General features: G+C 47.9%; 1 protein-coding gene across 2 annotated transcripts in view; it reads right to left on the reverse strand.

The window, feature by feature from the left end:
• bcat1 (branched chain amino-acid transaminase 1, cytosolic) overlaps positions 1-22704 on the reverse strand; it is a 63359-nt gene extending 40655 nt beyond the window's left edge. For both annotated transcript variants that reach the window (XM_078420004.1, XM_078420003.1), the window contains exon 1: positions 22551-22704. In XM_078420004.1, the coding sequence (XP_078276130.1) occupies positions 22551-22556 (6 nt within the window). In that variant the 5' untranslated portion in view covers positions 22557-22704. The remainder of the gene's footprint in view (positions 1-22550) is intronic.
• Between the last annotated feature and the right edge of the window lie 4491 nt (positions 22705-27195).

Genomic DNA, 27195 nt, shown 5'->3' on the forward strand with positions numbered 1-27195 from the left:
AGGGACTACTTTGTTGTATCACAAGGACTAATTTGTTTGCCTGTGTGGTAGTGTCTATGTAGGAGAGTGAGGTGATTGGGCGGCCACTCTGGTTCCAGGTGGCCACGGAATAAACAGCCTGGATTTAAGCTCCAGCATTATAACCTTTTAAACACGTGTACTTGTGGTCCGTCCAGATTCTCAACAAAGGGACAACAGATACTAGACCACGAAATACAACATAAATCAGCTTCTGCAGTTCCTTCCTGCACAACTTACAATCAATATCTTTCCATCTCCAAACCACTTCCCGCCTCGCTTCCGACCACACTGAACCGCTAATTAAATGGCCGCCACCTCTCCACTTACAAGCGCAATGGGTCAGATCAGGCTTTCACAAGAAAACAGAGGTCGCCTCGTGTCTTTCTCTCGATTAAATGTTTCTGAGGGTGCCGAAATTGGAGGGTCCAGGGATTCTAAGTGCAGAATAGGTTTGTAAGTGATAGGAGCAGAGTTAGGCCATTCGGCCCATCGTCTGCACCCCCATTCAATCATGGCTGATCTATCTCTCCCTCCCAACCCCATTCTCCTGCCTTCTCCCCATAACCCCTGACAACCGCACTAATCAAGAAATTGTCATTTTCCGCCTTAAAAATATCCACTGACTTGGCCTCCACAGCCTTCTGTGGCAATGAATTCCACAGATTTACCACCCTCTGACTAAAGCAATTCCCCTTCAGCTTTTATTCTGAGGCTTCGCGCCCAGTATAATTTTGCGAGGATGTTGCCTGGACTCGAGGGTCTGATCTACCCGGAGAGGATGGCCAGGCTAGGACTTCATTCCTAAGAGCACAGGAAGAGGAGGGGTGGCCTTAGAGAGGGGTATAAAACCACGTGGGGTATAGGTAGGGTGAATGTACGGTGGCACAGCAGTAGAGTTGCTGCCTTACAGCGAATGCAGCGCCGGAGACTCAGGTTCGATCCTGACTACGGGCGCCGTCCGTACGGAGTTTGTACGTTCTCCCCGTGACCTGCGTGGGTTTTCTCCGAGATCTTCGGTTTCCTCCCACACTCCAAAGACGTACAGGTATGTAGGTTAATTGACTGGGTAAATGTGAAAATTTGTCCCTAGTGTGTGTAGGATAGTGTTAATGTGCGGGGATCGCTGGGCGGCGCGGACTCGGTGGGCCGAAGGGCCTGTTTCCGCGCTGTATCTCTAAAAAAATCTAAATGCACAGAGTCTTTTACCCAGAGTAAAGAAATCAAGTAACAGAGGACGTAAGTTTACGGTGAGAGGAGAAAGATTTAATAGGAATCTGAGGGGCAACTTTTTTACGCAGAGGGTGGTGGGTGTGCATGGAACTAGCTGCCAGAGGAGGTAGTTGAGGCAGGGACTATAGCAACATTTAAAAGACATTTGGACAGGTACATGGATAGGAAAGGTTTAGAGAGATCTAGGCCAAGCACAGGCAGGTCGGACTAGTGTAATGGAAATCACTGATCAAATCTGAGTTTTCTCTCTCTCTCTCTCCTGTTCCATATGTGTCGGGGGTTATGGGTGGAAGGCAGGGGAATGGGATTGAGAGGGAAGGATAGATCAGCCATGTGCTGAATGGCCTAATTCTGCTCCTCTAACGTATGAACTCATGAACTGAAGTTGATCATTCCACCCTTTCAGCCACTGATCATTGTTCATAATTCTGATTGTTCATAATTCAGTCTGAAGAAGGGTCTCGACCCGAAACGTCACCCATTCCTTCTCTCCTGAGATGCTGCCTGACCTGCTGAGTTACTCCAGCATTTTGTGAATAAATTGTTCATAATTCGATCATAACCAGGCTCACTTCTGTCCCCCCCCCTGTTATCCCTCCACCCTAACCCCCAATTACTCAAGAACGAATAACGCACCACAGATTTCAGTCTTTTTAAACATCTTCATCGAGACCGAGCGTGGACTTGGTGATCGTTCGACCAAACACTTGAGCTCGCTCCGCCAAGGCCTGCTGGATCTCCCGGTCGACGATCATTTTAACTCCCCTTCCCATTCCCACACCGACCTTTCTGTCCCGGGCCTCCTCCACTGCCAGAGTGAGGCCACACGCGGACTGGAGGAACAGCACCTCGTATTCTGCTTGGGCAGCTTACACCCCAACAGTATGAACATTGACTTCTCCAATTTTACATAACCTCTCACAACTCCCCTCCCCCTTCCACCAACATTCTTTCCTCTGGCTTCACAGTCTGCATCTCTTCAATCTTTTCATCTCACACCTTTAGGGCGGCCACGGTGGCGCAGCGGCAGAGTTGCTGCCTTACAGCAATTGCAGCGCCGGAGACCCGGGTTCCATCCCGACTACGGGCGCCGTCTGTACGGAGTTTGTGCGTTCCCCCCGTGACCTGCGTGGGTTTTCTCCGAGATCTTCGGTTTCCTCCCACACTCCAAAGACGTGCAGGTTTGTAGGTTAATTGGCTGGGTAAAATGTAAAATTGTCCCTAATGTGTGTAGGATAGTGTTAATGTGCGGGGATCGCTGGCCGAAGGGCCTGTTTCCGCACTGTATCTCTAAACTAAACTAAACTAAAAACTAACCCTTTTCTTTTTAACTCTTGCCTTTGTCCAACCATCTGCCTATCAACCACCTTTTACAGCCCCTCCTCTCTTCCAGCTTTCTCTCCCCAACCACCTACACCCCCTCCCCTCAACGAACAGGCGTCTGAAGAAGAATCCCGACTGGAAACGTCACCTCTCCACTTTCTCCAGAGATGGTGCCTGCTTTGTACAACTCATTAGGGAAATGTTTCCTGAACACCATAGTCAGAATTCTGTGCCAACAATGCTAATTATTTAAGGACTGATTCCCCTTTCACTTCTCTTTTGCATTCGTCTTTACATAAGGTAATATTTCTTGGCCAGAAATTCTGTCATTGAAATTCTGAGGTAAACACTATGACTATGAACTGAAACACTAACTCCCCTTCCCGTTCCCACACAGACCTTTCTGTCCTGGGCCTCCTCCGCTACCAAACGCAAATTGGAGGCACAGCAACTCATATTTCGCTTGGGCAGCTTACACCCCAGCGGTATGAATATTGATTTCTCTAATTTCAAGTAACACCTGCATCCCCCCCTCTCTACGTCACTCCTCTAACCTAGTCATCATACTAGTTTCACTGTCGTCTTGCTGAGTTTCACTGGAGGTATCAACTCGTCACCACCTTCCCCACAGCCAACAATGGACCATTGTGGGCTCCACCTTTCCGTGATCATTGTTGCTGGCTTTCATCAGCCTTTCTGCACATCTTTCATGAGTTTGCTCTATGTAGCCTTTCATATCTCTCGATTCCCCTCGCCCCCGACTCTCAGTCTGAAGAAGGGTCTCAAACTATTATTTTTCTCCAGAGATGTTGCCTGACCCGCTGAGTTACTCCAGAACTTTGTGACTATTTAAGAGCTATCTAAGATGCATTCCCTTGCATCTCTGAGTAAGCTTAAACAGTTCCACCTTTTAGCTAGTGTAGGGGAATCAAAAACAAGAGGACATAGGTTTAAGGTGAGAGGGACAAGATTTAATAGAAAATTAAAGAGCAACTTTCCCATTCAGATGGGATATGTGGAACGAGCTGCCAGAGGGGGTAGTTGAGGCATGTACCATAACTACACTCAGATGGATAAATGAATAGGAAAGACTTAGAGAGAGGGATATGGGATTAGCTTGCATGGCGTATATTGGTCAGCAAGGCCAAGTTGGGCTGAAGGGCCTATTTCCATGCTGTATGACTTGATGACCTGCCCTCATAGTTTATCCATTGGGGCGGCACGGTGGTGCAGTGGTAGAGTTGCTGTCTTCCTGCGCCAGAGACCTGGGTTCGATCCCGACTACGGGCGCCATCTCTATGGAGTTTGTACGTTCTCCCTTTGACCTGCGTGGGTTTTCTCCGGGTGCTCCAGTTTCCTCCCACATCCCATAGGCGTACAGCTTTGTACTGGAGGTGAATTGGCATCAGTAAAGTTGTAGACTGTCCCTAGAGTGCAGGATGGTGTTAGTGCACGGGGTGACCGGCATGGACTTGATGGGCCTAAGGGCCGGTTTCCACTCTGTATAAAGTCTGAAGTCTTCCTGCTAAATAGACATTGAGGTCCCTCTCTCTGAAAACCCATACCCATAGCTCAGTCTGGGGAAGGGTCTCGACCCAAAACGTCACCCATTCCTTCTCTCCCGAGATGCTGCCTGACCTGCTGAGTTACTCCAGCATTTTGTGAATAAATACCTTCGATTTGTACCAGCATCTGCAGTTATTTTCTTACAATACCCATAGCTCAGTGGTGTTTACTGGTGTGCTATCTATTCTGTGAATTAACCACCGGATCACTGAACATTAAAACCCCCGTACTCCCAAACTCTCCTCCGCAGTCTATCCCAAGATTGCCTGTCCACTGTGACTACTTGATGTGACCTAAAAATATCTCCCGGTGATGTCAGGCTCACGGTTATACTGTTTTCCTTTAGTTCATTAAGTAATCTGATTGCTGATACTATGGATGCTATAAATACTACAGATCTAGTCCTTACCATTTACACCACGCCACTTTCTGCATGAAATTTAACATCAAGAGCATCTGGGGAGATTACATCTGTCGGCACAGAAACCCATTAAAGCAAGGACATGTGAGATTGGTTATCTGGTCACTGTTATCTGAAATCTAGTTAGGCAAAATGGGCAGTCACGGTGGCGCAGTGGTAGAGTTGCTGCCTTACAGCGAATGCTGCACCAGAAACCCGGGTTCGATCCCGACTACGGGTGCTGTCTGTACGGAGTTTGTATGTTCTCCCCGTGACCTGCATGGGTTTTCTCCGAGATCTTCGGTTTCCTCCCACACTCAAAAGACCGTACAGGTTTGTCGGTTGATTGGGTTGGTAAATGTAAAAATTGTCCCTAGTGGGTGTAGGATAGTGTTAATGTGCGGGGATCGCTGGTCGGCGCGGACCCGGTGGGCCGAAGGGCCTGTTTCCGCGCTGTATCTCGAAACTAAATTAAAATGTGTGGCAATTAGGAACTGCAGATGCTGGTTAATACACAAAAGGACACAAAGGGCTGGAATAGCTCAACATAGAGAATGGGCAATAGGTGCAGGAGGAGGCCATTCGGCCCTTCAATAGACAATAGGTGCAGGAGGAGGCCATTCGGCCCTTCAATAGACAGTAGACAACAGGGGCAGGAGAAGGCCATTCGGCACTTCAATAGACAACAGGTGCAGGAGAAGGCCATTCGGCACTTCAATAGACAATAGGTGCAGGAGGAGGCCATTCGGCACTTCAATAGACAATAGGTGCAGGAGGAGGCCATTCGGCCCTTTGATAGACAACAGACAATAGGTGCAGGAGGAGGCCATTCGGCCCTTCAATAGACAATAGACAACAGGTGCAGGAGGAGGCCATTCGGCCCTTCAATAGACAGTAGACAACAGGTGCAGGAGAAGGCCATTCGGCACTTCAATAGACAATAGGTTCAAGAGGAGGCCATTCGGCCCTTCGGCAACCAATAGGTGGGTCAGAGTGGAAAGAACAATTGGGAGATAATTCTAGAGGGTTGTACGATTATTTGATGCAGTCAATGATGGAGAGATACAAGGGTAGAGCTTCTATGGGCGTTATCAAAGTCCAAGGAGAGGTACTTTTGACTGTGTGCCCCCTGTGACCATACATTGATTGATTGAATTGATTTTGAAACTATGGAACTTGCAGAAACTCTTCAAAGGGCTGATTCAAGAATCACTGTCACCCAAAACCGTCTGATCGGCTTCAATATATCCATGCTTAAAATGTTCAAATAAAATCTAACAGTTTTAGTTTAGTTTAGTTTAGAGATAGAGCGCTGAAAATAGGCCCTTTGGTCCATGCCAACCTTTCCACTCTGACCCACTCCATCCCCCTCAACCCCCTTATCCTCCATCCTCCCACCATACATTAGCACCAACCTACACACACCAGGGACAGTTTACCATTTTACCGAAGCCAATCAGCCTACAAACCTGTCCGTCTTTGGAGTGTGGAGGAAACCAGAGCACCCGGAGAAAACACACGCAAGGCACAGAAAAAACTCCGTACAGACAGCGCTTAAGGATAGCGGAGTCAGGGGGGTATGGGGAGAAGGCAGGAACGGGGTACTGATTGAGAATGATCAGCCATGATCACATTGAATGGCGGTGCTGGCTCGAAGGGCTGAATGGCCTCCTCCTGTCAGGACCGTACCCGGGTCTCTGGCGCTGTAAAGCAGCAACTCTACCGCTGCGCCACCGTGCAGCCTCTAATTATTATATTACATTTTCTTGCTCAATTCGGTGATGCAGTGGGAACAAATGTTCTCTTTGCATCCGTCACATCAGAAAGGACTTGTTCATCGTGTTCTGGCCATGAAATGCATACACCCCGCACGGATGCAGTAACCATTCTGTTTTGTCAAGGAACCCGAACAAGGATTTATACCGTCACTTGCCCTTCAGTGTTGAGGGCGGCCACAATCAGTCGCAATGATGCCATTATGGGTGGGTGCACCCCACCCCCACCTCCTACTTTCAGTCTGAAGAAGGTATCACAAAATGCTGGAGTAACTCAGCAGGTCAGGCAGCATCTTGGAGAGAATGAATGGGTCCACGCTGCCTGACCCGCTGAGTTACTCCAGCATTTTGTGACACCTTCGATTTGTACCAGCACCTGCAGTTATTTTCCTACACACTTTCAGTCTGAAGAAGGCTCCCGACCTGAAATGTCACCCATCTTTTTTTTCTCCAGAGATGCTGCCTGACCCGCTGAGCTACTCCAGCACTTTGTGTCTCTCTTTGGTATAAACCAGCACCTGCAGTTCTTTGGTTCTACACAACAGTGCAGCACAGGGGCAGGTGCCTCAGCCCACAATGCCAATGGTGAACATAATGCCAACGTACACCAATCCCTATGCATGACCCATATCTCCCCCCTCCCCCCCCCCCCCCCCCCCCCTCCCATATCCATGTGCCTATCTAAAAGCCTCTGGCTATGTTTCCCTCTGCAGGATGAGTAGTCATTGAGCTAATGTCTGGCCTCTCCCCTTGGAAGAGGGATCAAGAAATGACAGAAAGCAAGATATATAATATAAGAAAATAACTGCAGATGCTGGTACAAATCCAAGGTATTTATTCACAAAATGCTGCAGTAACTCAGCAGGTCAGGCAGCATCTCAGGAGAGAAGGAATGGGACAGAAAGGAAGAGGTCAGACCAAACAGACCAAGTATCTTGGCATCAAATTACAGAGTGATCTTCGGTTTCCTCCCACACTCCAAAGACGTACAGGTTTGTAGGTTAATTGGCTGGGCAAATGTACAAAATTGTCCCTAGTGGGTGTAGGATAGTGTTAGTGTGCGGGGATCGCTGGGCGGCGCGGACCCGGTGGGCCGAAGGGGCTGTATCTCTAAATCTAAATCTAAAAAAATCCAAAAAACGATCTACGTTGGAATGGTCAGACTCGTCACGCAACGGTGAAAGCAACAGGTGTCCTACATTTTCTGAGACGCAACTTTTATCATTGTTCAACTTCTATCAAGGAGAAGTTAGACTACACCCTTGTTAGACCACATTTGGACTACGCAGTTGCAGCATGGGACCCATACACAAATAGAAACATCTCTTCCATCGAACGTGTCCAAAGACAGGCAGCTCGTTTTGTTACAAATACCTATGAGAGAGAAGCGAGTGTTACCGAACTTCTAAATCCATTGGGGTGGAACCCACTCCAAGACAGACGTGAAGCCCAGCGTTTGACCTGTTTTTACAGAATGTTAAATGGTCAACTCGACATAGATTACCACATCTACACCAAACCCAAACCTATCAGCAGTAGACGAGGGCATTCGATTCAATTTGAGATACCAGCTATCAAGACAGATGTGTATAGCAATCCATTCTCCCCTCGCACAATTAAAGCATGGAATAGTCTTCACCCTACTCTAGTTACTCAACCAGACGCAACTATATTTAAGGCAGCTCTGCTTCTCCAAGAAGCCCTTCTTGCTTAAGTCCATACTCCGCCACCTCCAGTTTAAATTCCATTTGGAATATTTTGGAGGACCAAGAGCCAAGGGCTGGTCTTTGATTGAATGCCTTGTATCCAGCTCAACACCCAGGTCAGACACCCGGTACCCACATCATGCCCGTCCAACAGTAGGCTCAGAGACCCACCGACAACCTATGCCTGCCTCTCGACCCGAAACGTCACCCATTCCTTCTCTCCAGAGATGCCGCCTGTCCCGCTGAGTTACTCCAGCATTTTGTGCCTATCTTCGGTTTAAACCAGCGTCTGCAGTTCCTTCCTACACATTATGCCTGTCCCACATTGGGGTCAAAGGTCAAGTTCCCAGTTCATGCCCGCCCAACGCAATGGTCAGGGACCCAGTGCCCACTACATGCCAGCTCAACTCGAGGTTCACCAACACAATGGTCAGGGACCCAGTGCCCACTACATGCCAGCTCAACTCGAGGTTCAGAGACCCTGTGACCTACCCATGCCATCCCAGTGTCAACCCATGCCTGGCCCACACTAGGGTCAGAGTTCTCCTGCCCACCCCATGCCACCCCATGTCAGAGACCCTGTGACCTACCCATGCCAGTCTAAACCTAAGGTTATAGTCCTGGTGCCCAGTCTATGCCAGCCCAACCCTAGGGTCAAAGACCCAGTGCCCAGTCCGTGCCTGACCCATTATCAACTCATGCCTGTGTCACACTAGGACCAGACACCCAGTGTCCCATTTATGGCAGCCCCACACCTAAATCAGTGCCCAGCACAATGCCAGCCGCTCGCCCAGTTTAAAGAGCACAGTCCAATTTCCAGTCTCGTTGTTGGCCATGAACCTTGGTCAGGGGTCCAATGCACTGCCCCCTTCTCCAGACCAGCAACCCAACGCCAATCTCACCAGCGCCCACACCCCTGAGCACAGAACCCCATTACCCACTTGACCAACGGCGCACACCCAGGGCAAGAACCCCGACACATTGCCACACCACCGTCATGCCCCCCCAGAGATACAGCGCCTGGCAAAGCACGTTTAACGCATCTTTACCAGTGCATCCATACTCAAGCTACTCCAGAACCAGGGGCCACAGTCTAAGAATAAAGGAGAGGCCATTTAAAACTGACCTGTGAAAAAACTTTTTCACACAGAGTTGTGAATGTGTGGGATTCTCTGCCACAGAGGGCAGTGGAGGCCAATTCACTGGATGAATTTAAAAGAGAGTTAGATAGAGCTCTAGGGGCTAGCGGAACCAAGGGATATGTGGAGAAGGCAGGCACGGGTTACTGATTGTGGATGATCAGCCATGATCACAATGAATGGCGGTGCTGGCTCGAAGGGCCAAATGGCCTCCTCCTGCACCTATTTTCTATGTTTCTCTGTTTACTTTGGAACATTTCTAAACACATGTAATGCAACCAAACCCAACCTCTGGAGGTTACAACAGGGACTGTTCTTCGGATCCAGGACCTCATGAAGCTTGGATAAGGAGGTGACTTCTCTCTGTATCTTTGCCCGACCTTTCTTTTATGATGAAAGACTGGAGCGACTAGGCTTGTATACACTGGAATTTAGAAGGATGAGAGGGGATCTTATCGAAACGTATAAGATTATTAAGGGATTGGACACGTTAGAGGCAGGAAACATGTTCCCAATGTTGGGGGAGTCCAGAACAAGGGGCCACAGTTTAAGAATCAGGGGTAGGCCATTTAGAACAGAGATGAGGAAAAACATTTTTCAGTCAGAGAGTTGTAAATCTGTGGAATTCTCTGCCTCAGAAGACAGTGGAGGCCAATTCTCTGAATGCATTCAAGAGAGAGCTAAATAGAGCTCTTAAAGATAGCGGAGTCAGGGGGTATGGGGAGAAGGCAGGACTAATTGAGAATGATCAGCCATGATCACATTGAATGGTGGTGCTGGCTCAATGGGCCGAATGGCCTACTCCTGCACCTATTGTCTATTGTCTATTGACCTTTGTCAACCGACTTCCACCAGGAAAACTCAAAGAGACCAACTCAAGATAAAAACCCAAAACCAGATGGCAATGGGCGGCAGTAATGACTTGCCTGGTTTTGCCCCACTCCCCACCTCAATAATAGACAATAGACAATAGGTGCAGGAGTAGGCCATTTGGTACTTCGAGCCAGCACCGCCATTCAATGTGATCATGGCTGATCATTCTCAATCAGTACCCCGTTCCTGCCTTCTCCCCATACCCCCTGACTCCGCTATCCTTAAGAGCTCTATCTAGCTCTCTCTTGAATGCATTCAGAGAATTGGCCTCCACTTCCTTCTGAGGCAGAGAATTCCACAGATTCACAACTCTCTGACTGAAAAAGTTTTTCCTCGTCTCCGTTCTAAATGGCCTACCCCTTATTCTCGAACTGTGGCCCCTTGTTCTGGACTCCCCCAACATTGGGAACATGTTTCCTGCCTCTAACGTGTCCAACCCCTTAATAATCTTATACGTTTTGATAAGATCTCCTCTCTGTTCCCACTTGCCTGTACAGGCGCTCCTCAACTTACGACGGGGTTAGGTTCCGAGGAACCCATCGCAAACCCAAAATATCGTACGGCGAAATGCATTGAATACACCTGATCACGTGGCGGGAAGCGCGCTGCGGCTCACTGCCGTTGCCCAGCGTTTGCACCATCGTACGGTCAAAATATCGTAAGTCGATGCTTTGTAAGTCGAGGAGGACCTGTATTACAATCAGCCTGACGAAGGGTCCCAAACCGAAACGTCGATTATCCATTTCAATAGACAATAGATAATAGGTGCAGGAGGAGGCCATTCGGCCCTTCGAGCCAGCACCACCATTCAATGTGATCATGGCTGATCATTCTCAATTAGTACCCCGTTCCTGCCTTCTCTCCATACCCCTTGACTCCGCTATCCTTAAGAGCTCTATCTAGCTCTCTCTTGAATGCATTCAGAGAATTGGCCTCCACTGCCTTTTGAGGCAGAGAATTCCACAGATCCACAACTCTCTGACTGAAAAAGTTTTTCCTCATCTCAATTCTAAACTGAAAAAGTTTTTCCTCATCTCAGTTTCCTCCCATAAATGCTCCTGACGTCTGAACTCCTCAAGTGCTTTGTGTTTTTAGCCTTTACTTAGCTTGGAGATACAGCACGAAAACATGCCCTTTCAACAGGACAACAGTAATGCTGGAGTAATTCAGATGTGTGTCAGGCAACATCTCTGGAGAAAAGGAATAGGTGACGTTTTGGGTCGGAACCCTTCCTCATACTAAGGTATCTTGAATCACCCATTCCTTTCCCCAGAGATGCTGCCTGTCCCGCTGAGTTACTCCAGCATTTAATTTATCTTCGCTAGAAACCAGCATCTGCAGTTCCTCACGACACCTTCGTCCCACCGAGTCCACGCCAACCATCATTCACCGGTTCACGCTAGTTCTACGTTCTCCCACTTCATCAGCCACTCCCTACACCCCCACGAGGGGCAATTCACAGAGGGCCAATTAAACTACACACTCGCACGTCTTTGGGAAGTGGGAGGAAACCGGAGCCCCAGGGGGAATCCCACGTGATCCGCAGGGAAAACGTACAAACTCCACACACAGACAGACAGCGCCCGAGGTCAGGATGGAACCCGGGGCCTCTGGCGCTGCGAGGCAGCGGCTCTACCCGCTGCGCTGCCGTGAAGGAGACGTTTACAGCCAGCTTCTCCCCATCTGCAGTGGGTGGTTCTCAGTGCGAGGGCTCTGGACAGATGGCGGCAGAGACGGGGAGACGTCACCCGCTGGCACTTGACGAGCAGAAGCCTGGGCCTGCTGCTCAGCGAGTCAGCCGAGCCAAACACTGAGTGCAGAGTGGGACCCATGCCAACACCCAAATATACCAGTGACCTTGCCCAATGACACAGCTCTGCTGAAGAACTGCAGCACGCTGACTCTGCTGTGCCACTGTACCGCCCCCTAGGCTCAATCAAACGTGTGAGGCGCATTTCCCCACACCGCACAGCCAAGCCGACATCCCTAATCAGCCCTTGCTTTTCCAACTCGTACACACACAGCTGACCTTCCCCCTGGTACCCTCCTCACCCCTCCGGTTAACCACCCAAGAACTTGCTTTTCCAAATGCAAATAATTGTTGTCAATCAGTAACCTTCCCATCGCCGATGCAAGGCTCAGCGGCCTGCAGTTCCCTGGCTTATCTCTGCGGCCCTTCTCAAACGAAGGAATAACATTAGCCACACTCCAGGTCTTCCGATGCCTCATCTGTGGCTAGCGAAGATAGGGAGATGCGAAGAAAGGAACTGCAGATGCTGGTTTATACCAAAGAGAGGCACAAAGTGCTGGAGTAACTCAGCGGGTCAGGTAGAGACAGATAGACATAAAGTGCTGGATTAACTAAGCGGGTCAGGCACATATAGACACAAAGTGCAGGAGTAACTCTGTGGGTCAGGCACAGATAGACACAAAGTGCTGGTCTAACTCAGCGGGCCAGGGAGAGACAGATGGACACAAAGTGCTGGAGTAATTCAGCAGGTCAGGTAGATATAGGCATAAAGTACTGGAGTAACTCAGTGGGTCAGTCACATATAGACACAAAGTGCAGAAGTAACTCTGTGGGTCAGGGGCAGATGGACACAAAGTGCTGGAGTAACTCAGCGGGCCAGGTAGAGACAGATGGACACAAAGTGCTGGAGTAACTCAGCGGGTCAGGCACATACAGACACAAAGTGCTGGAGTAACTCTGTGGGTCAGGCACATACAGACACAAAGTGCTGGAGTAACTCTATGCGTCAGGCACAGATAGACACAAAGTGCTGGAGTAACTCAGCGGCCCAGGTAGAGATGGATAGACAGACATAAAGCGCTGGAGTAACTCTGCGGGTCAGGCAGATGGAAAGATAGAAAGATCTGTCTCTAGGCTCCAGTAATTTCCTCTCTCGCTTCCCATAACATCCTAGGAAACACCTACCCAGGGGATTTATCCAACTTTATGCACTTGAAAACATCGTATACCTCCTGCTAATATTGATATGATCCAGGATATCACTATCCCCTCTCCTGAACTCACCTGCTTCCATGTCCCTCTCTACACCAAATACAGGTGAGAATAACCCATTTTCTACGATTAATCCCACAGATCCCCACCTGATTCTCAAAGGGCCAGAGTTTCACCCGTGTGCTCTTTATATATTTGTATAAATTGAAAAAGATAACATGGAAACAGTCCCGTCACTCACCGAGTCCATGCCAACCATTGATCAACCGTTCACACTAGTTCTGTGTTATCCCACTCTCTCCCACACCAGGGACGACCTACAATTTACAGAAGCCAGTTAACCTTCAGAGCCGCATGTCTTTGGGAATGTTACGGGAGACCGGAGAACCCGGAGGAAACCCGCGAGGTCCACAGGGAGAAGGTGCAAATTGCGCACACGGACAGCACCCGAAGTCAGAATCGAACCTGGGTCTCTGGCGCGAAGAGGCAGCAACTCTACTCGCTGTGCCATGTGGCGCCCTCTTTATAGAATGACTCTAGAGACGGTAAGTGACACAGCTGGCGCCCTGATGCCATCGCAACAACCTGGAGCTCAATGCTCTCAAGACAGTGGAACTAATTGTAGACTTTCGAAGAGCTCCCCCTCCCCTCCCCCCACTCACCATCAACAACTCCACAGTCACATCTGTGGAGTCATTTAAGTTCCTTGGAACCATCATCTCCAGGGACCTTAAATGGGGGGCCACCATCGACTCCACAGTCAAAAAGGCCCAACAGAGGATGTACTTCCTGCGGCAACTGAGGAAACACAATCTGCCACAGGCAATGATGGTCCAATTCTATACTGCTATCATTGAGTCCGTCCTCACCTTCTCCATCATGGTCTGGTTTGGCTCAGCCACCAAGCACGACACCCACGGATCGTTCGCACAGCTGAGAAGGTTGTTGGCTGCAACCTTCCCCCCATTGACGAACTGTACACTGCAAGGGCCAGGAAGTGAGCGGGCAAGATCATCTCTGACCCCTCTCACCCTGGCCACAAACTCTTTGAAGCACTTCCCTCTGGAAGGCGACTCCAGACTGTCAAAGCAGCCACAGCCAGACATAAAAACAGCTTTTTTTCCACGAGTGGTAGTTCTACTCAATAACCAAAGTCTGTAGTCTCTTTTTTGCTCTGGTTTATTTTCACCCACATGTTTAGACCGTAATGTTGTATCCTTATTGTTTTGATGTGCTTATGCTTTATTCTTAATTGTTAACTGTATGTTTGTGTTGTCATTTGTGAGCGGAGCACCAAGGCACATTCCTTGTATATGCACATACTTGGCCAATAAACTTATTCATTCATTCATTCATTCATTCATTAGGGTTCTGTTTTCGTTTGATCCTCCTCCCATTGCACACTGAGGGGCTGGATCCAATGTTAAGACACCTCAGATAGACACAAAATGCTGGAGTAACTCAGTGGGTCAGGCAGCATCTCTGCAGTAAAGGAATAGGTGACGTTTCGGGTCGAGACCCTTCTGCACACCACCTAAGCAGGCTGGTTCATGTAATGTACCAGGATGCATGAGTGTACCATGTGGTATCTTTGCACATTTTATAAATAAAGTAATGGTTTTTTTTAATTAAAAAATATTTTATTATTCTAGCATCTTCACCAGTCAATGTATCCCTTTGTCTGAAAGAAATGATATCCTTCGGATGAGATTGCTACCTGCCTCCAGTTTATGGAAAAGAACTCGGAGTCTGAAGCACGATACCGACATGAAATGTGGCCAATCCATTCACTATTGACATCTCTAGTCCTGATTAAATGTTACCTTTGTGTGCTTCGTTGTCACCTTCCCCGAGCTAACAATGATCCACTCTACATTTTCCTTCAACCTCATCCCTTTTGATCTGGCGTTTTCACACCTTACCCTTGCTTACCTCTCGTTTCCCTCTCCCCTGACTCGCTGCCTGAAGAAGGGTCTTGACCCGAAACATCACCCATTCCCACTCTCCAGAGATGCTGCCTGACACGCTAAGTTACTCCAGTATTTTGAGTCTATCATTGGTGGATACCAGCATCTGCAGTTCCTTCCTACGCACTCCAGAGATGCTGCCTGACCCGCTGAGTTACTCCAGCACTTTGTATTTTACAGGGATTTTCACATAACCTACAGTCTGTCCCTCCATTCCCTGTATATCCGTGTCTATTCAAAAGTCCTTTAAGTACTACTAACATATCTGCCTCCACCATCACCCCTGGCAGCGCATTCAAGGCAATCACCACCCTCTGTGTAAAAAAACATTCCCCACATGTCTCCTTCAATCTCCTCTCACCTTAATGCCTATTTAATGCTTCTATTGTTGGACTGTGTTTTGGGGGGTTTTTGGGGTTGGGTAATTTGGGTGCCTGTTTAGTGCTTTTATTGTTGGACTGTGGGTGATTGAATTAACATTTTGTTCAAGATGGCCGCGCCGTTGTGTTTGGCTGCCTGCCACTGTATGTTTCTTTTTTTTCCTAGTCAGATGTGCAGCACTTTGGTCAACGTGGGTTGTTTTTAAATGTGCTATACAAATAAATTGACTTGACTTGACTTGACTTAAAGCTATGCCCTCTGGTCTTTGATTTTTCCATCGTGGGAAAAAGATTCTGACTGTCCACCCTATCTATTCCTCTCATAGTTTTATATACACACGCTCCTGACTTACGTAAGGGATACGCCCCACTGACCCTTGCGTAAGTCGTGTGCCATGTAACGGAGGTCCTATTGTGCACACGTGAATTTAATGTTCGACGCTGGGATCACAGACGGAGCTCCGACCTAGAGACCAGGGGGATGAGCTCCTAGGATGAGACCATGGGGGAGCTCCATCACAGAGATAATGGGGGAGCTCCGTCACAGAGACCAGGGGGATGAGCTCCTAGGTGGAGACCACGAGGGAGCTCCGACCAAAGATACTAGAGGAGCAAGATAGACCACTCGACCCTAAAAACTGTAGTACGTCACGGCGCCATTTTATTAGGCGGAAACTTGCAGAAACATTTAAAAAGAAAAATAACAAAAATCTGTGAATTGATAGATGAGATATATTCTGCATTTTAATGGTATCATCACACATACTGTTCCCCCAAAACACTGATTACACTGCGACAGGCAGAGCAAACGGCAGGTTTTGCTTACTAAAATGGCGGACGTTACGCTCCTTTGCGTACTACACTTCAGTATATGCGATTTCAATGGAGTGGTTCATTTTGCTCCTCTAGTATATTTGGCTCCGACCCAGACACCAGGGGGATGAGCTCCTAGGCGGAGACCATGGGGGAGCTCCGACGCGGAGACCACGGGGGGAGCTCCGACCCAGAGACCACGAGGGAGCTCCGTCATGGAGACCACGGGGGGAGCTCCTAGGTGGAGACCACGAGGGAGCTCCGTTGCGGAGACCATGGGGGAGCTCCGACGCGGAGACCACGGGGGGAGCTCCGACCCAGAGACCACGAGGGAGCTCCGAGGTGGAGACCACGGGGCATTAGTGGGCTGAAAGAATTGCTTTCGCAAGTGAGAGTTTACGTAAGTCGCCTATTACACATGACGGGGCGTGCCTGTGTTATCAGGTCGCCCCATAAACTCCGACATTCCAGAGAAAACAACCCAAGTCCGTCCAACCTCTCCCAGTAGCTAACACCCCCTAATCCAGGCAGCATTCCGACTAAACACCTTTCCAAAGCCTGCACATCCTTCCTGGAATGGGGTAACCGGAACAGTACGCAATACTCCAAATGCAGTCTAACCAAAGTGTTGCAAAGCTGCATTGTAACTTCCAGATTCTTGCACTCAAAGGCCCAACCGATGAAGGCAAGCATACCATATGCCTTCTTTACCACTAAGCTATTCACCAGTGTTGCCATTTTAAGGGAGTTATGGACTTGGACCACAAGATTCCTCTGGGCATTAAAACTGTTAAGAGTCTTGCCATTAATTGTATATTTTAGAGGCAGGAAACATGTTCCCAATGTTGGGGGAGTCCAGAACAAGAGGCCACAGTTTAAGAATAAGGGGTAGGCCATTTAGAACTGAGATGAGGAAAATAAATTTCAGTCAGAGAGTTGTGAATCTGTGGAATTCTCTGCCTCAGAAGGCAGTGGAGGCCAATTCTCTGAATGCATTCAAGAGAGAGCTGGATAGAGCTCTTAAGGATAGCGGAGTCAGGGGATATGGGGAGAAAGCAGGAACGGGGTACTGATTGAGAATGATCAGCCATGATCACATTGAATGGTGGTGCTGGCTCGAAGGGCCGAATGGCCTCCTCCTGCACCTATTGTCTATTGTCTATTTTCCACTTACATTTGACCTCCCAAAGTACAACATCTCGCACCTGCTCAGGTTAAGCTGCCATTTCTCCTCCCATTTCTGTAGCTGATCTATATCCCACTGTAAACTTTGACAGCATTCCTAACAGTCTGTGACCCCAGCGATCTCGGTGTCATCGGTGTCAAAGTTACTACGCAACCTGCTTACGTTTACATCCAAGTCATTTACACATGTACCACAAACGGCAGAGGTCCCAGCACAGATCCCTGCGGAACTCCACTGGTCACAGGCCTCCAGCCTGAACACTCTCCTTCCACCACAAACCTCCGTCTTCTCTCAGCAAGCCAGTTCTGAATCCGTATGACATAGGAGTAGAATTAGGCCATTCAGCCCATCGAGTCTACTCTGCCGTTCAGTGATGGCTGATCTATTTATCCCTCTCATCCCCATTCTCCTGCCTTCTCCACATAACCTTTGACGCCCTTGTCTTGGGCAGTCACGGTGGCGCAGTGGTAGAGTTGCTGCCTTACAGCGAATGCAGCGCCGGAGACTCAGGTTCGATCCTGACTACGGGCGCCATCTGTACGGAGTTTGTACGTTCTCCCCGTGACCTGCGTGGGTTTTCTCCGAGATCTTCAGTTTCCTCCCACACTCCAAAGACGTACAGGTATGTAGGTTAATTGACTGGGTAATATGTAAAAAAATTGTCCCTAGTGTGTGTAGGATAGTGTTAATGTGCAGGGATCGCTGGGCGGCGCAGACTCGGTGGGCCGAAGGGCCTGTTTCCGCGCTGTATCTCTAAATCTAAATCTAAATCCACTGTCGTCTGTGGTAACGAAATCCACCCTCTAGCTGAAGAAATTCTTCCTCGTCTCCTTTCTAAAGGTACGTCCTTTCATGTGACCAAGTCACTATTAATTAGGCGCATCTTAATCTTCTGGATCAGCCTACCATGGGGAACTTTCTCAAATGCCTTCCCATTAGCCATGCAGACAACATCCACCAACCTACCCGCATCGCTCACTTCCAACATTTCTTTAAAAAACTTGGATCATTAGGAAGACTTACTAAAGCCTTTCCTGTCCACGTACTCTGCCAAGTGCCTTTTATTAAGAGATACAAGGTGGAAACAGGCCCTGCGGCCCACCGATTCCGCGCCGACCATCGATCATCCCTTACACGCACACTATCCTACACACTAGGGACAATTTACAATCTTTACCGAAGCCAATTAGCCAACAAACCTGTACGTCTTTTGAGTGTGGGAGGAAACCGGAGCACCCGGAGAAAACCCACGTGGGTCACGGGGAGAACGTACAAACTCCGTGCAGACAGCACCCGCAGTCAGGAGCGAACCCGGGTCTCTGGCGCTGTAAGAGTGCAACTCTACCGCTGCGCCACCGTGCCACCCTTTAAAATGCTGTCATAATACTTGCCTCAACTACCTCCTCAAGCAGCTCATTTCAAATTCCCACCACCCTCAGAATGAAAAGAATTGCCCCTCAGGATCGTGTTAAATTTGTGATTCCCCTCTGCTGGGTAAAAGATTGACTTGAGTCGTAGCGAGGGGCAACACAAAGAAGGAGGAAGATTGTGAATCTCTTAAATGGTATTTGTTACAGTCCATAAATTCAGAAGTGATAGGAGCAGAATTAGGCCATTTGGCCCATCGAGTCTACTCCGCCATTCAATCATGGCTGATATCTTTGCCTCTCAAGCCCATTCTCCCGCCTTCTCCCCATAACCCCTGACACCCGAACTAATCAAAGCAAGGAAAATAAAACAATGTTGATTTTACAACCCAGATATGTTTCATTCATTGGATCGACCTGTTACGTCTCACGTCCCCAGCTAGTTCCTGAATGAACAGAGCAAGGTGGAGACCCCACCAAACGAGCTGCATTGATACAGTGTGGCAAGGATCAGTAGGTGCTGGTTTACACCGGAGATAGATACAAAATGCTGGAGTAACTCAGTGGGACAGGCAGCATCTCTGGAGAGAAGGGATGGGTGACGTTTCGGGCCGAGACCCTTCTTCAGACTGAGAATCAGGGGAGAGGGAGACTGAGATATGGAAGGGTAAGGCATGAAAACGAGAGATCGTTTTAGAACTGAGATGTGGAAAAACGTTTTCAGTCAGAGAGTTGTCAATCTGTGGAATTCTCTGCCTCAGAAGGCAGTGGAGGCCAATTCTCTGAATGCATTCAAGAGAGAGCTAGATAGAGCTCTTAAGGATAGCGGAGTCAGGGGGTACGGGGAGAAGGCAGGAACGGGGTACTGATTGAGAATGATCAGCCATGATCACATTGAATGGCGGTGCTGGCTCGAAGTGCCTACTCCTGCACTTATTGTCTATTGTCTATCAAACGGACGCGAATTATGGAAAATATAGACTGGTTCACTGTTAGCTCGGGGAAGCCGACAAAGTAAAATGTAATCTGGGGGACAGTCAGAATAGTCGGACAACTAGGATGGAGAGAGGGAGAGGGAAAGCAAGGGTTACTTGGAAGTGAGCGAAATCAATATCATAACGCTGGTTTGTGAGCTGCCCAAGTGACATATGAGGTGCTGTTGGTTGCTCCAGCCCCTCTAGGAGCTGGGAAAACACAGCTGGGAGAGGCGGACAGGGCACAGCAGAGAGAACAGTGCACAACATCCCAACGTCGTCTGGAACCATGCATTCCAGGCACACTGCCAAACGCGAATGGAGATGATTAGGAGGGGGATTTAAATGATCCCACTCTATATTTTACACATGAAACCCGAAAACCAAGCAGTCATTTTTTCCCAACCCTGCAATTTGATGTTTTGTATTTTTCACGGCAGCCCCTAAAAACTATGCAATAATTTGTAACCCTGCATTTTTACGTTATATTTTGCACGCTGGCGCCTAAAACTATGTAATCATTTTTAACCCTACAATTTAATGTTATATTGTGCATGTTAGCGCCTAAAACGGCAATGATTTTTAACCCTGCAATTTTATATTATTTTTTACACTCCAGCGTCTAAAACTATGCAATATTTTTTAACATTTCAATTCAATGTTATAGTGTGCACGTATGCACAATGTTGATTTTACAACCCAGATATGTTTCATTCATTGGATCGACCTGTTACGTCTCACGTCCCCAGCTAGTTCCTGAATGAACAGAGCAAGGTGCAGACCCCACCAAACAAGCTGCATTGACACAGTGTGGCAAGAATCAGTCGGTGCTGGTTTACACCGGAGATAGACACAAGATGCTGGAGTAACTCAGCGGGACAGGCAGCATCTCTGGAGAGAAGGGATGGGTGACGTTTCGGGCCGAGACCCTTCTTCAGACTGAGAATCAGGGGAGAGGGAGACTGAGATATGGAAGGGCAAAGCATGAAAACGAGAGATCGTTTTAGAACTGAGATGTGGAAAAACTTTTTCAGTCAGAGAGTTGTCAATCTGTGGAATTCTCTGCCTCAGAAGGCAGTGGAGGCCAATTCTCTGAATGCATTCAAGAGAGAGCTAGATAGAGCTCTTAAGGATAGCAGAGTCAGGGGGTACGGGGAGAAGGCAGGAACGGGGTACTGATTGAGAATGATCAGCCATGATCACATTGAATGGCGGTGCTGGCTCGAAGTGCCTACTCCTGCACTTATTGTCTATTGTCTATCAAACGGACGCGAATCATGGAAAATGTAGACTGGTTCACTGTTAGCTCGGGGAAGCCGACAAAGTAAAATGTAATCTGGGGGACAGTCAGAATAGTCGGACAACTAGGATGGAGAGAGGGAGAGGGAAAGCAAGGGTTACTTGGAAGTGAGCGAAATCAATATCATAACGCTGGTTTGTGAGCTGCCCAAGTGACATATGAGGTGCTGTTGGTTGCTCCAGCCCCTCTAGGAGCTGGGAAAACACAGCTGGGAGAGGCGGACAGGGCACAGCAGAGAGAACAGTGCACAACATCCCAACGTCGTCTGGAACCATGCATTCCAGGCACACTGCCAAACGCGAATGGAGATGATTAGGAGGGGGATTTAAATGATCCCACTCTATATTTTACACATGAAACTCGAAAACCAAGCAGTCATTTTTTCCCAACCCTGCAATTTGATGTTTTGTATTTTTCACGGCATCCCCTAAAAACCATGCAATAATTTGTAACCCTGCATTTTTACGTTATATTTTGCATGTGTCTTGTGACTGCTGAAATTTCGTTCGGTATTTATACCGAATGATAATAAAGTGTTGTTATGTTATGTTATGCTGGCGCCTAAAACTATGTCATCGTTTTTAACCCTGCAATTTAATGTTATATTGTGCATGTTAGCGCCTAAAACGGCAATGATTTTTAACCCTGCAATTTTATATTAATTTTTACACTCCAGCGTTTAAAACTATGCAATATTTTTTAACATTTCAATTCAATGTTATAGTGTGCACGTTAGCGCCTAAAACTATGTAATAATTTTTAACCCCGCAATTTTATATATTTGCACGTTAGCCTCTAAAACTGGGCAATAATTTTTAACCCTGCAATTTATATATTTACATGTTAGCCTCTAAAACCGGGCAATAATTTTTAACCCCGCAATTTTATATTTTACATGTTAGCCTCTAAAACTGGGCAATAATTTTTAACCCTGCAATTTATATTTTTGCATGTTAGCCTCTAAAATTGGGTAATAATTTTTAACCTTGCTGCAATTTTATATTTTATATGTTAGCCTCTAAAACTATGCAATAATTTTTAACCCTGCAATTTATATTTTATATGTTAGCCTCTAAAACTATGCAATAATTTTTAACCCTGCAATTTATATATTTATATGTTAGCCTCTAAAACTGGGCAATAATTTTTAACCCCGCAATTTTATATATTTACATGTTAGCCTCTAAAACCGGGCAATAATTTTTAACCCCGCAATTTTATATATTTACATGTTAGCCTCTAAAACTGGGCAATAATTTTTAACCTTGCTGCAATTTTATATTTTACATGTTAGCCTCTAAAACTGGGCAATAATTTTTAACCCCGCAATTTTATATTTTACATGTTAGCCTCTAAAACTGGGCAATAATTTTTCACTCTGCAATTTTGTATTTTGCACGTTAGCGCCTAAAACGATGGCATTATTTTGAATTCTGCAATTTTAAAGAAAAGAATATGTACAATTCCTACAGACTGCAACATTCATTCATCCGACATTCGTTCGCGTTTACGCCGAGCAAGTGCGAAGCCAAGGCTTTGTTGACCAAGGCAGTGAGTCGGGTCATTACCTCCATGCTTTGGTGTCGAGAAGCCGGGCAACAAGAGCGATCGCAGCCGGGGCTGGGAGAAGGGAGTTGACACGTTTGCAGAGCTTGTGTGTTGCATTCGGCTCTTTTATTGAGGGTGGATGATGCGACCTGCCTCCGATTGCATCAGCAGGCAGAAGGCGAGAAACCTCCGCCTCCCCCCGAACCCCGAGCCCCGAGCCCTCCCCGTCTGAGCACAGCCTCGCTGGCACCCGCTGCCCACAACATACATCTCCGGACGCCTGTGTTTATCAACATTCGCTTGTATCTTTGGAACGCATTTTTTTGGAATGAATGTCCCAAACTGTGTGTGTCTGTGTGTGTGGTGTGTGTGTGTGGTGTGTGTATGTGCGTGTGGGGGTGTGTGTGTGGTGTGTGTGTGTGGGGCTGTGTGTGTGGGGGTTGTATGTGTGTGGGGGTTGTATGTGTGTGGGTGTGTGTATCTGTGTGTGTGTGTGTGTGTATCTGTGTGTGTGTATCTGTGTGTGTGTGAGTGTGTGTGTGTGTGTGTGTATCTGAGTGTGTGTGTATCTGTGTGTGTGTGTGTGTGGGTATCTGTGTGTGTGTGTGTGTGTCTGTGTGTGTATCTGTGTGTGTATCTGTGTGTGTGTGTGTATGTGTGCGTGTATCTGTGTGTGTGTGTGTGTGTGTGTATCTGTGTGTATCTGTGTGTGTGTGTGTGTGTGTGTGTGTATCTGTGTGTGTGTGTGTCTGTGTGTGTGTCTGTGTGTGTGTGTATCTGTGTGTGTGTGTGTGTGTGTGTGGGGTGTGTGGGTGTGTGTGTGTTCAGATGTTGCATAAGATGTCTTGTTCCTGGGAGAATGTGGGAAGGAACTGCAGATGCTGGTTGACACGAAATACTGGAGTAACTCAGGCGGACTTAGTGAAGAAGGGTCTCGACCCAAATCGCCTCCCTCCAGAGATGCTGCCTGACCCGCTGAGTTATTCCAGCACTCTGTGTCTGCCTCTGAATTAGAGAGTACCAGGATGCTGCCCGTCTCTTGTTTGGGGGCATAGAAATACAATGGGAGGCATTGGAAAGAAGGGTCTCCACCCCGAACATCACCTATCCATGTCCTCCTGACCCTGAGATGCTGCCTGACCCACCGAGCTACTCCAGCACTCTGTGTCCTTTTTGTGCATTAACCAGCATCTGCTGCATCCAATGATAATACCTTGTTTGAGGAAGGGTCTCAGCCAGGTTTGTAGGTTAATTGGCTTCAGTAAAGGTTGTAGATTGTCCCCAGTGTGTAGGATGGTGTTAGTGTATGGGGATCGCTTGTAGCACAGACCCGCTGGGACAAAGGGCATGTTTCTGCACTGTATCCCTGAACTAAACTAGACTAAAAGCTTGGAGTCCCAAGCGTAACTGGGCAGTTGATGGTTGGCTTAGGCTCAGTGGGCCAAAGGGCTTGTGTGAAGCCATGGCTCCCCTGCCTTTTTCGAACGATAACCCTTTATCAAAGTGTAGCCACTGCTATAATGCAGGGAAAGGTCACTGCCTTTAGATACATAGAAAAAATGTGCAGGAGGAGGCCATTCGGCCCTTCGAGCTAGCATTGCCATTCATTGTGATCATGTCTGAACATCCACAATCAGTACCCCGTTCCTGCCATCTCCCCATATCCCTTGATTCCGCTAGCCCCAAGAGCTCTAGCTAACTCTCTTTTGAATGCATCCAGTGAATTGGCCTCCACTGCCTTCTGAGGCAGAGAATTCCACTAATTCACTGGGTGGAAAATTTTTCCCTCACTATCCACAATGACACTGCATCTTCTGGTTCTATGCCACCCCTCATTCCTTGCCAACAGAGCTACCCCACCCCCTCTGCCCACCCGTCCGTCTTTTCCGTAGGACGTATAGCCCTGAATATTCAGTTGCCAGCTCCGATCCTCTTGCAGCCATGTCTCTGTAATTCCCACAACATCATACCTCCCAATCTCTAACTGAGCCCCGAGCTCATCCTTATTTCCCATGCTTCGCGCATTGGTATATAACACTTTTAATTCGGCATTCACCTCCCCTCTCACGCCGGTTCCGATTTCACCTGGCCTTACTCTCTTTATCGAGGGGCATGGGTCATGTACAGACATCATGTTCGGCACAAACATCGTGTGCCAGTGGGCCCACTCCTGTTCTGTGTTCAAAGTTCTATGGAATGACTTGGATAAAAGGAGCATGACAAATTTGTTGTTGAAAGGATAAGTGGGTAAACAAGATGTGAGGAGGAAGTTTCATCGCAACTTTGCAGTATTGCACCACTCCCCTTGCTCTATCCGTTCCACTTATCCTTACATGAATTTAAAAGAGAGTTAGATAGAGCTGTAGGGGCTAGCGGAATCAAGGGATGTGGGGAGAAACGTATAAGATTATTAAGGGGTTGGACACGTTAGAGGCAGGAAACATGTTCCCAATGTTGGGGGAGTCCAGAACCAAGAATAAGGGGTAGGCCATTTAGAACTGAGATGAGGAAAAACTTTTTCAGTCAGAGAGTTGTCAATCTGTGGAATTCTTTGCCTCAGAAGGCAGTGGAGGCCAATTCTCTGAATGCATTCAAGAGAGAGCTAGATAGAGCTCTTAAGGATAGCGGAGTCAGGGGGTATGGGGAGAAGGCAGGAACGGGGTACTGATTGAGAATGATTAGCCATGATCACATTGAATGGCGGTGCTGGCTCGAAGGGCCGAATGGCCTACTCCTGCACCTGTTGTCTATTGTCTATTGAGAAGGCAGGCACGGGTTACTGATTGTGGATGATTGGCCATGATCACGGTGAATGGCAGTGCTGGCTCGAAGGGCCAGATGGCCTCCTCCTGCACCTGTTTTCTATGTTTTACATCTGAAGTACAAATTCAGGTCTCCATATTTAAACAATGATATCATTGTATTGGAGGGAAATGCCAAGAAATTGCACTCCTGGAAGGAAGTAATTGAAAAAAAGATTGAACAGGGCGGGCCGGTTAAGTTGGTCTCATTGGAGCTTAGAGGAACGAAACGTGATCTTTATGAAGACTGGGAGAGTGCTGAGAAGATGGTTCCTCCAGTGTTCCTCCTTCAAATTTGGCAACACATTTACAGTGTGGGGCAGTGCAGTGGCAGAGCGGTAGAGTTACTGCCACACAGCGCCAGAGACCCAGGTTCGATCCTGCCTATGGGTGCTTATTCACAAAATGCTGGAGTAACTCAGCAGGTCAGGCAGCATCTCTGGAGAGAAGGAATGGGTGACGTTTCGGGTCGAGACCCTTCTTCAGACTGGTGTCAGGGGGGCGGGACAAAGGAAGGATTTAGGTGGAAACAGGAAGATAGAGGGAGATCTGGGAAGGAGGAGGGGAAGAGAGGGACAGAGGGACTATCTAAAGTTGGAGAAGTCGATGTCTATGGGTGCTGTCTGTATGGAGATTCAACATTCTCCCCTTGACCTGCGTGGGTTTTCTCCAGGTGCCTCCCACACTCCAGGGACGTACAGGTTTCTAGGTTAATTGGCTTCTGTAGAATGTAAATTGTCCCCAGTGTGTGGGATAGTGCTAGTGTACGGGGGGGGGTCACTGGTTAGGGCAGACTCGGTGGGCCGAAGGGCCTGTTTCCGCGCAGTATTTCTAAAGTCGAAAGACAAAAGTGTTGACAACCAAAATGTGCTTGCAGTCTGCATCCGTAACAGGCAACTAGGTCTACATACGTAAGGTAGGTTCACTTTCAAACGTGGCAGAACCTTTTCTTGGCACGATCCTCGAAAAGCATCTGAGGCCATTTAAAAAAAATTTTTTTTTTTTACAATTTTTCACTGCGTGTTCATCCCCTGAGAAATACCACTTAATTGGATCACCATTTATCTGGGTCACACCCAGTGTTGGATCTGCGGGCGATCTCCTCTCGACATTGTCTGGCTGAAGATGGGTCCCGACCCAAAATGTCAGCTGTCCATTTCACTCCCCAGGTGCTGCCTGACCCACTGAATTCCTCCAGCACTTTGTTTCTTTGCTCTCAAAGTTCCTGCATCTGCAGTTCCATGTGTCCCCAGTTTGGGATGTGCTCTTACGGGAATGGGGTTGAACGTTAGTGCAGGGAGAATGGACAACTCTGTCCGTGGGCAATATCTGCCAAATCTAGCAATGGTTCATTTAACATCGGATCCCCAAAATGGGAATTGTCCTGAGTCCGAGCATTGCCGTTTGAAGGATATAAACTGATCCTATTTTCCCTCATGAGCTTTAGGCTTAGGTTGAGAGACACAACACAGATACAGGCCCTTCGACCCACTGTGTCCGTGCCGACCAGCATTCCCATACACTGCCACTATCCTGCACACTTGGGACAATTTACAATTTTACCCGAAGCCAATTGTCCTACAAACCTCTAAAGGGTCTCGACCCGAAATGTCACCCATTCCTTTTCTCCAGAGATGCTGCCTGACCTGCTGAGTTACTCCAGCATTTAGTGTCTATCTTCTGTGTAAACCAGCATCTGCAGTTCCTTTCCACACAACCTACAAATCTGAAGGTAGACACAAAATGCTGGAGTAACTCAGCGGGTCAGGCAGCATCACTGGAGAGAAGGATTGGGTGACGTTTCGGGTCAAGACCCTTCTTCAGACTGATGTCAGGGGAGGGAGTGGGTGGTACAGAGATAAAA

Source organism: Rhinoraja longicauda, chromosome 23, assembly GCF_053455715.1.
Source record: "Rhinoraja longicauda isolate Sanriku21f chromosome 23, sRhiLon1.1, whole genome shotgun sequence".
NCBI lineage: Eukaryota > Metazoa > Chordata > Chondrichthyes > Rajiformes > Arhynchobatidae > Rhinoraja > Rhinoraja longicauda.